The sequence below is a fragment of the Dermacentor albipictus genome, chromosome 4, assembly GCF_038994185.2.
Source record: "Dermacentor albipictus isolate Rhodes 1998 colony chromosome 4, USDA_Dalb.pri_finalv2, whole genome shotgun sequence".
Lineage (NCBI taxonomy): Eukaryota > Metazoa > Arthropoda > Arachnida > Ixodida > Ixodidae > Dermacentor > Dermacentor albipictus.
Genome location: NC_091824.1, coordinates 155,750,135 through 155,760,900, shown reverse-complemented (window position 1 = coordinate 155,760,900; position 10,766 = coordinate 155,750,135). Strand labels below are relative to the sequence as shown.

The 10,766-nt window shown below is 45.4% G+C and overlaps 1 protein-coding gene across 1 annotated transcript in view; it reads right to left on the bottom strand.

Annotated features, from left to right (window-relative positions):
• Positions 1 to 216: 216 nt before the first annotated feature.
• The window catches only part of LOC135903775 (flavin-containing monooxygenase 5-like), an 18,344-nt gene continuing 7,794 nt past the window's right edge, over positions 217 to 10,766 (bottom strand). Inside the window, exons 2-3 of the mRNA XM_065434155.2 lie at positions 3,176 to 3,469; positions 217 to 1,639 (exon numbers count right to left, since the gene is read on the bottom strand). Coding sequence (XP_065290227.1) covers positions 494 to 1,639; positions 3,176 to 3,469 — 1,440 coding nt within the window. The 3' untranslated portion in view covers positions 217 to 493. The remainder of the gene's footprint in view (positions 1,640 to 3,175; positions 3,470 to 10,766) is intronic.

The window sequence follows — 10,766 nt, the reverse complement described above, 5'->3', positions numbered from 1 at the left end:
CGCCGGAGGAGTTTTCGGCGTACAGGTGACAGGCGGACGGACGAATTGGCTTGCCATATACAGCTTCGCTGTAAATGGCCTCCTACTCGTGCCCCCTCCACCCCATCCGGTACATAGAATTATCACAAATTTTAAATTCACGGGTTGACAGGTATGCTTAAACATTACCTGCATAAGATCAGCTGTGAGGTGCCCTGTTTGGTGAAAAAAAAAATGTCCATGGATAAATTTTAATCACCGCAAGAACACTTGAACATTCAGAAAAAAGTATAGTAAATGTAGACCACGTCACCAGCCCACTTATGCTCTTCAGCATCTGTATAGCAATGTTAGCAGACGATGCATTGAATCCATAGTAGCACCGGTGTGTGAACGTTCTATTCACACGCCTCATGCACGACATTTCTTCGGTTCTGGCATAGTTTTCTCATTCTCATCTTTTACACAGCTGTTAGATCGATCTACATGCACCAACCTCAAGGTATGTCGTCTGTCACATCGTCATACGGCACAAAACATTTAAATAACTTTTCACATCGGGCTTCAGTGACTGCTTCTTCTGCGTGCGCATTGTCTCGCTTAGTGACCAAGCAAGTTGTACAACAAATGCCAGGCACCTAAGCAAGAGCAATCGGAGCACCTTGACTCTGAGTCCAGCCGCCACGAAGGAGAGTGTCATGGCAGCCACCTTCAGGTCAACCACCGTCGTCTTTGTCTCCAACGCGTCCCAGCGTTTCGGCTTGAGCCACGGCAATTTCCTCGTTTCAAGGCCCAGCCTGTAGTTCTCCCAAAAGTCAAGTATCTGCTGCCGGGCGCGGGCCCACGTTCCGGGACCGTGCAGTCGATACTGGTATGGCAGGCACGGCCCGAATATGCACGCCCACGCCAAAACCGGGTCTGTCAGAAGAAGTCGGCCCAGCCGCGGCTTGCAGCCCACAAGCTCCGCCATTTCGTCCATGTAATCTATCCAGTCCACTTGCCTGGCGTGCCGGCTACCAGGTATATAACGCTCGCGGACGTGCATTTCCCGGCGGTGCACGTCATCTTCCATAACCTGGGAGGCGGGAAGCGCATAACGCCCCGCAAACACCCCCGCCGCCCACCTGCTTTGCATTTCGGAAATCGGGAATAGGCTGCCTTCTGGCTGCACGGCTCCTATAAACGCCAGCGTTCCTTTGTTCATCAGCGACGGGAAGACATACTTGTAAAGGCGCACGCGGTTGTCGCGGATTGGCAGCACGGAGTCGTCGATGAACGGGAAGTGCGCCGTGTACCCGGTGGCTAGGATGACCACGTCGACAACGGTGGCGACCTTAGGGTCATCCTCGAAGATGACTCCGTCCTCGGTAAAGCAGCGCACGTCACCTTTGACCACAACCGTTCCATTTAGAATCTTGGAAGAAAGCGTGTCGCTTATGGTGGCGTGCTGGCCGTGGATGCGGTGTCGCGCGGCCAGGTTGTAGTGGGCGTGGTCGAAGCGCTGGTTGGCTTCGCGTTCGCACACGCTGCACACGATCGAGTACGGCAGCCAGTGGAATATCCAGTTCCATGAGCGCCGGACGTTGACGACGTCGAAGGGCTCACCTCGCGAAGCCACTCGAGGGATGGTCCAACAGCCGCGCCTCGTGCTCACGTACACCTGCAACAGGTAACACGGAGCAGATGAAAATCGCTGCACAGTAACATCCAAATGCGTGAAGGGTTGTTTTATTGCTGGTGATTGTGGACGGCAGTTAGTTGAGCTAATTAGTCATGCAGACGCGTGTGCCCGTATCTGGACGCCTAATATTTTTCTAACCTGAACCTTACTTTAAAGATCCTAATCAGCTGTATTACTAAGAGCTTTAGTATTCTGCTGCGTGTACTGCGAGTGCCAGTATCCATACTAAGACCACATACATACATACATACATACATACATACATACATACATACATACATACATACATACATACATACATACATACATACATACATACATACATACATACATACATACATACATACATACATACATACATACATACATACATACATACATACATACATACATACATACATACATACATACATACATACATACATACATACATACATACATACATACATACATACATACATACATACATACATACATACATACATACATACATACATACATACATACATACATACATACATAGCTTCGTTCATGGAAACGCGCTTTTCAATCCCGAAAGCGCATACTGAAAGCACTTTTACAGCAAAAGCCTCTCCTCCTCACCTTCATGGTTTCACCCCATGCATATGCCCCGCGTAATGCATTCACACGTACCAGCCGTGCCACGTGCACGTACGTGGCAGAGTAAGCCGTTGAAAGCTGACCCATGCAGTCTCAGGAAGCTGGAGCCTGCAGCCAATTTTCAAGCTATCGCCACTGGTAGGTAAGACGGCGTGCCGAACTAAAACTTCACAGCAACTAAGTGGAACTTGTGTTTACACCTGTGACAGCGTGAAAGAGCGTGTGGCGAAATCTCAGAGCCAATAATTACTCACAATTTTTTTAATGACCGTGCATGGGGTGGGCGAGTGCAAAACTTTGCAGGAGTCTGACTGCCTGCCTGGTCAGGGTTTTAAAAGATCGTAATGTATGATTGTGAAAAATTGACCGAATTCAATGAGCACTGAGATTACATGTAGAAATACTTCAGGACTTTTAGTGATACGGCTTCCATGTAATGCATAGGCAAAGTTTTCTTTTTTCCCATCTGTTGCCTTCTGACAAACACGCAACGTGCCCCCGACGCAACCAACACCTGACATCCCACCTTCCTGCACCTACCTTTATTCTCACAATGCCAAATGTCAGAAATTCAAGGCGCGGCGATATGCAATACCGTAGCAGTTAGGAAGGCGCCAGATAGTTTTGACCCCATGAGGTTTTTTAACCTGAACTAAAGTTTGATGCGCGAGCGTTTTTTGCGTTCCATCCCCACCAGTGGATTTGTTCGGTGGTGACATTAGAGTAAGGAGCCCTCTGAATGTGCAGCAGGACGGGGGTTTTGCTATAAGCGTTCGCGTACACAGCAGCCAGGCGTTGCACGCTAACGGTTGCCTAGCCCTTAACCAAAGACTACGCTGCAACGCGGTGCGACGTGATGAAGTGCTCACTGGATAACGAACCCATTGCACTTACAGCGTCCGCAATGGAGCTCAACTCAACGGCCACGTCACAACCGGAGTTTCCAAGACCAACGACCAGAACCTTCGCACCGAAGAACCCGATGGGCCGCTTGTAGTCCCTGACATGCATCACGCGACCTCGAAACCGGTCCCGAAGGCCAGGAAACTCGGTCGTAACGGGCGTGTGGTCGTAACCCGTGCACACCATGACGGCGTCGAACGTATCCACAATGGTCGTGTCTTCCTCCAGGTTGTGCACCACCAGCTCCCACTGCCCCGTGTCACTGTGGTCAGGCGTCGGATTTACCTACAACAGCAAGAAAACGTCTTAATTATTCAGTTCTTGAAAAGACAATATTTGTCCCAAACATGTGCTTCTACACCACACTTCATTGTGTTCTTTGTAGTGACACATTCTGATCCCACTCACATTCTCTTATAGCGCATGAAATATACCATCACGTTCTTAGTGTACATTATCTTATTGTGCTGTTGTATAGTCACGTGCCATCTATCTCTCTCTCTCCCTGGCTCTCCCATTTCCCCTTCCCTGGTGAGGAGGAGAAGGCTAGAGACACTCGCTCCCTGCCGACCTCTAATCTTTTTTTTTTCTATATTAAAGCGTCTATCTCTCTGATGGTGACATGAAATGAAAGGCACTGAAATAATCAATATCTTTATTCAGTCCTGCTAGTCATCTTTTCCGCCATGATAAAGGCAAGAAGTGTTTCGAAAACAAAGCTTTCTAGAGACATATTAAAGCGGCACCTGGAGAGGATTTGTAAAAGAAGAAAAAAAAACACACTGCGAGTATTCCCTTCAGGATTGCGGCGCTGTCAGAGGGGTTCTTAGCGAGCCCAGCCGGCATGCGGGCTCTTTATAAAACTTTAGTTCGCTCCAAATTGGAGTATGCTTCAGCCATTTAGGATCCGACTCAGTCTTCATTAGTTTCTACTCTTGAAATTATTCAAAACCACAGTGCACGCTTTATATTATCTAATTATTCTCGCTATGCAAGTATTTCTTCAATGAAACGAACTCTTAACTTACCTGATCTTTCGTCACGCCGCAAATCTTCCCGTCTCTCCCTTTTTCACAAAGTTTTTCACTTGAACCCCCTTTTAAAAGAGACACTTCTTGCCCCTCTGTCTTATATTTCTGCCCGCACTGACCACAGCCTTAAAATCGGGGTGCCATTGTGCCGTACTAACCGGTACAGTGACTCACTCATCCCCAGGACAAGCACGGACTTGAATCGCCTTCCCGCCTCAATCGCACTCATCACCGACCCTACTAACTTCAAGACCGCCGTTCAGAATGCCTTTTGTTAATATTTTTTGTTAATATTTTTTGTTTGTATTTTTTACTGCATTACTTCTTGTTTTGACTCCACTCCTTTCTGTAACGCCTTCGGGCCTTGAAAGTACGTGAAATAAATAAATAAAATAAATAAAAGGTGCGACAGATTACAGCATACGCAGCGTCGTCCAGACATTCCAGCAACATCGTTTCTTTGAAGAAACCAAACAATGACGCGATAAGCGATAGTGCCACAGCAAAAGCATCAAGAGCCCATCGAAACTCTGTCGTCAAATGACAGCGCCTAAAGAAGGAGAGACAAACGTAGAAGAGACACACAAAGTGCTGATTTTCAATTGGTCTTTATTTCTCAGATGACACAAACTTACAGTTGACACAACAAAAATAAAAACAGTTAAGACTTTGCGCGGAAACAGCTTTTCTTGTTTTTTTTATGCTCTTATTTGGCGATCATGGATAACCAACAAGCCTGCATTTCGGCTCAAGTGAAACTCTGTCATTAGGTTATTTGAAGCTATTGAAGCTATTGAAGCTAGCGAGTGTCCGGCTGTGCTGTGCCTTGCACTGTGCTTTTCCGTACCGTGCCTTTCGATTAGACGAGCTTGGACAAGGCCTGAAAAGACATGTTGTAACATTTTTATTCTTAATGCGCAATACTTAGGAATTCAATTTATAGCTGAAAAAGGAACAGATTGAGCGCAACTCTCGTTCATTCGGCAGAACAGTGCGAACGCACTTTTCGATAGCTTCTTTTACAAAATGATGATGGCGATTATTTTTGTTGCCATCACCTACGAACCGTGGTAGCGACAAATAGACACCTACCCTGCTTGAGATAAGGTGTATTATACACATGCTAATCAGTCTACCATTTTGCCTACATGTCGGTCATCTTTTCTTTATTCGTTAAAACCTTTATCTTCGCATCGTACTGTTACTTATGCTTGTAACGACTGCGTTTCTGTCAATTTATTCACTGCCTGTTCTTTTTTTTTTTACCTATAGTTTAAACGTGCCTTGCTTATCTCGACTGCTGACCAGTTAACGCATTCATCTATCTTGAATTCCAGCGCTCCTGGAAAAGTGGGCGTTCCCTACGAGTCTTCCTGTGTGAATATAATGACATCCCAGCACGACCTGCCCAGTCGTATCCGGACTTTTGCTGCCGTAAACACACGCCTCATTCTGTTGCGAATATTCGCTCCGTTATGTGTTCGTCCTCAAGCAGCCAGCTCAGGACTCATATAGTAAAGGGCTGCTCTGTCTGTTAGAACGTCGCCGCCACCAGCGAACACAAGTTACTGCAGTAAACAAACCCCATAAAATTATCTGTGGTCTCTTAGCCACAAACAATGGACTGACACAAACAAGGACGAGAGCTACTATCAACGTGTGTTGATACAAGTGGCACCCCTTGGTATAATTACGTACTACTTCAAGGAGCATGCCCGCTCCTCGTTACACCATCACGGCATTGACATAAAAATCAAGCTTGTCGAAAACTGGCGTTCATAAAATCGCACTCGGAAGTGTGAAGGCTTGTGGACGCGCCTCGCTGATACGAAGCTAATAAACTATTCTTACGCGGTTCATAGCAGCGATCGTTCTTTACCATCGTGTATTTCCGTCTGCCCACCATTTTGCGCTAATTTTCCATATTTTATATGTCATACCAACTAGTCTAACAGTCATTCATGTTAAAGAACATAAGATTAAAACGTCCTTGGCAAGGACAGGCCCACCTATCAAAACGTCGGCAAGCCTCCGAGGGGCACATCACTTCTTTCATTACTTTCTTTATTCGCGACATGTTTTGATCTAGCAGCCTGTAGTAATCCTCGATTTTTGATGAATTATATAAGGTAACCTCGGATGATTATGTTGCGTCTCTGATGAGCGAATGAAGCTCGCAGAATAAGTTGGCAGGTAGTGACTGCTACATGCAAAAGAAAACCCCGAAAATATGAAAATGTCAGGCACCGTCGCGAGGCATTTCTGGCCAGTGCTCTTCAAAACAATAGCTTACGTAAGCTTATTAAAACCTACGCCTATGCATTGTGGCCGCAAGAGTCCTCTTGCCCCTCTCCCCTAATCCAAGGCCAAAATAATTCATCTCACAATGCGGCTAACGTTGGTCCAGTCAAGAAACGCGATTACCGGCGAACATCCCACGCCGCTGCAAGTACAGCTTGCCGTAAATATATATATATATATATATATATATATATATATATATATATATATATATATATATATATATATATATGGAAACTGCGCTTTCGCATCCTTGAGCTGCATGCATTGTTTTGGGGACGATGGCTGAAGAAGAAATATCAATCACGCACGTTGGCACGTGCAGCCAACAGACCTCGACTACAATTGACATTTGCCGTAAAGAAAAAATGCGCTTGGGAGCGGACGTAAAAGTATTGCAACATTATGCCCGCTTGCGTTCTGCGTGACGGACAATTTGTCACCGAAGAACGTTGTTACTGCTATTGTTTATCAGGCGTTAATAAGGCGAAAAAATATCTCTACAAAATGAAGTAACTATATCTAAAGCAGCAGCAAACGAAATGAAACTCTGAAGTTGGGCAGAAACAAGCGTTTATTTTTTCCTCCGTTTTCTCTTTTTTTTTCTCTCTGTCATTTTTTTTTTATTGAAGTGAATGTTAGGAGAGGTTGGCGCCTTTATGTGGTGGCACTGGCTACTCCTTGTCACTTGGCTGACGAAACAAATTTCCGCAAAAAGGGAGAATAGCGACACTAAATATAACACTCAGTAGAACACCGGATCAATAGAAAATATACAGTCCAACTGTACATGAGTCGCAAAGTTCTGTGCATGAGTTCAGTCCACGTACGCATATATGAAGTCCGATGTTTTGAACAGCCAAAACACACAACACTTGTAATACACTCCAAGTACAGGACAGAATTATACGTATTGCGTAAAAGTTGCGATCACCACATAAACCAACTATGCACCACGAACAACGTTTATGTAACTCATTTAGCGTATTCGGATTATCCAATACTTAATATTTTCCCAAAATGTTGGTGTCCTCTAAAAACGTTTTCAGAGCAAGACGCGCTCTTTTTTGAAGGCCCGCAGTTGGCCATTGGCCAAGTATCTTTTTTAGAGTGAATGGTCTTCTGTCTAATATAAACAAATTAGCTTGCAGTACCATTCTTTGTGTATCGTCGAGTATCATTCCTTGTACCCTCTGTGAAAGGCCGCATAATGGCGCCTTAGACTGTTCGAACACCGATGCATCCTAATTCACAATTCGCCAATAAACAAGGCTTTCAACGATTAAGTTGACGAAGAATTATGTTATGGTAGATGTTGCAGGCACGCATTACATATTTATCAATGTTCAAGGCAGATCTATTCGGCACCAACAATGAGACAAGCGTTGATTTCCATAGAACCATATTGGAAGCACGCCCACAGAGTAATTGGCGTTTGGCGTTGCCTTTTTTCGCAGCGTGTGATACAAGCTTTTTTTGGGAAGATAATACGCAGCACGATGATGACTGGGAATGCCCATCAATTTGGAAACAGCGCCCACGAAAGATATGCTAGTTTAAAGAATCTAGTAAATACACCAGCCCTCGCAAAGTCCCACTTCAACGTCATTTGCGGTCTTCCTGTGTTGCTCTTGCTCGCTAATTGGAAACAGTGAATAAATCCAGGCGTTGAACTACCATTATGGGAAGGCGTCTTACAACTCCTTCCTCTACCGCCACGGTGAGTTTATCGCCGTGGCGTTTTACCTCTGTTTACGAGGTCGATGGTTCAATTTCTGGGTGAGGTGGTCACCTTTCGAAGAGATTGCAAAAAAAAGAACAAGGGGGGGGGGGTGGAGGGGGACTTTCTTATCTAGATTTACGTGCACTACAAAGAGCGTGAGGTTGGCGAATCAATCCGTAGCCCTCCACCATGGCCTCTCCCATAACACACGTGCTGCATGGGGACAGTAAACTCCGTGAATCAATCCAGTCTTTTCTCTATCTCCATTAACGACTGGTATAATGCTGTATTATCTCCAACCCCATTGCTCTTTCCTAAGACTGTAAGAACACCTGCATCATGCGTCCAAATGCCAATAAATAAAAAGCCACTTGGCAATTTCTTTACGATAAGGTAATTGTACAAACGCCCAAACAATTTGAACACCATGGCTGATGGTAAACGGTTGTAACGGATCTGTTTTACAAAAAATATCAGGACACAAGAAAGCGTTCAAATTTTAGCCATAAGGATTGTTCTTAAGAATTACAGAAGTCATTAATCTGTCTCTTGCAAAGGAAAGCGTCCAAGGGGGGACACTGGAAGATCAGAGTGAGAAATTAAGATTAAAAATGTTTCGCAATGTATTTTTTTTCTACAACAGGTGAGCTTTGGCACTCAACAAAATGTTTAAGAACACAATGTCAGCTACAACCACCTATTTCAGCCGTACTACATGTTTATATGAGTAGGTCATATAACGAGTGCAGAACGGACAGAATAATTTTTTCCCCACGCACTATTCCAGAATGGAATCGCTTATAGGACATTGTTAGCTGCTAACGATAAATTTTTTGCTCCCTGCTGTAAACGTTGTTGTTTTCTTTCTTTCTTTTCATCTCCTATTTGACTCTTGTCATTTCATTGAAATTAAATTCTGCAGTTTAGCGTGCCAATGTTAAGATATGATTATGAGGCACGCCATAGTGGCGGACTTCAGATTAATTTTGACCGCCTAGGGTTCTTTAACGTGCACCCAATGCACGGTACACGGGATTTCTCGCACTTCGACACCACCGAATTGTTGCCACCGTGGCTGGAATTTGATCATGCGCCCTCGGGCTTAGCAGCCGATGCCAAAGCCACACAGCGGGTTGTTATTTGATAAGAAACGTGGAGATGCTCAAGAGCGTACTAAAAATTAAAAGAGGTACAGTGGTAACGTTCATCTCCTACCTGTACATTCCCTACGATTTCATCATCTACAATGTGTAACACGCACCCTCCCACCCCTCCCGTCTCCCCTTTTGGTAATGCCTTGTTGGCACTACGAGTACTTTGATAAATATATGAATGATCTAATAGCAAAGAAAATAAATTTATTTATTTATTTCAATTTACTGATTTAAATAAATAAATATTTTTATTATGTGGCAGCTCAAACGTCGAGTCGCGCTAAGCAGGTGTGTGCATTTGAGCAGTTCAAGGTACATTCGAGTTCCTGGTTGCGTGACCACGCCACAAAAGAAAACAAATTGCTGCAGTTGCCGGGTGCCTCCATACTTTTGCTCCCAGTTGTACATAGTGATATCGTCGGGAGATCATCATAAAAGGCTTTAGTCCTGAAATGAACATAATTAGGATTATGATGATGATAATGACATACTGAGTGGTCCGGAAACCTATCTCCACCCCGCTAAGTATAACAAAGAAAAGGGGTGCGAATTTCAATACCTCTTTTAGGCGCGTTTTAATGTGTTTCTGAAATAATTAAGGACAGAACAGGCAATATTTCGTACATGCATTCAGCGAGTTTCATGATCATCATCATCATCATCATCATCATCATCATCATCGTCAGTTTGGTTTATGCTCACAGCAGGACGAAGGCCTGAGTGAGTGAAGTAACTTTATTATGGTCCAGAGAAGACGCAGGGAAGACACCGCGCCACCCTGCTAGTCCCACGTAGGGACCGCCAAGCCGAGCTTGACGGCCCGATCGCGGGCACTCTGTACGGCCAGGGTTTGGCCGTTGAGTTCGGGGCTGCCCAAGAGCGCAGCCCACCTATCCTCGCTGAAGGAGGAGCCGATGGCTTCACACTCCCACAACACATGGTCCAATGTTGCCCTTAGTCCACAGGCAGGGCAGTCCGCACTGGGATATCTTTCAGGGTATATGGCATGAAGAACCGCGAGGTTAGGGTATGCACGGGCTTGTAGAAGTCGAAGGGTAACCGCCCGCGCCCTACATAAGGCGGGGTGCGGGAGGGGGAAGACCCGTCTTGACAGATAGTAGTGCGTAGTGATCTCATTAAACGTAAGCAAGGGTTCCCCGCGGGGCTGGGCGACTGCTGAGGCGGCGCGGTCAGTCAGTCCTCGCGCGGCCTCGTGTGCGCCCTCGGTAGGGTTAGAGGGAGAACCCTCAATCGACCTCAAGTGAGCGGGAAACCTCTCCCCCCGATCTCCAGTTACCCCTGTCCTACGCCAACCGATCCCATCTAGCGTCTGCAAATTTCCTGATTTAATCGCTCCACCTAGTCATATGCCG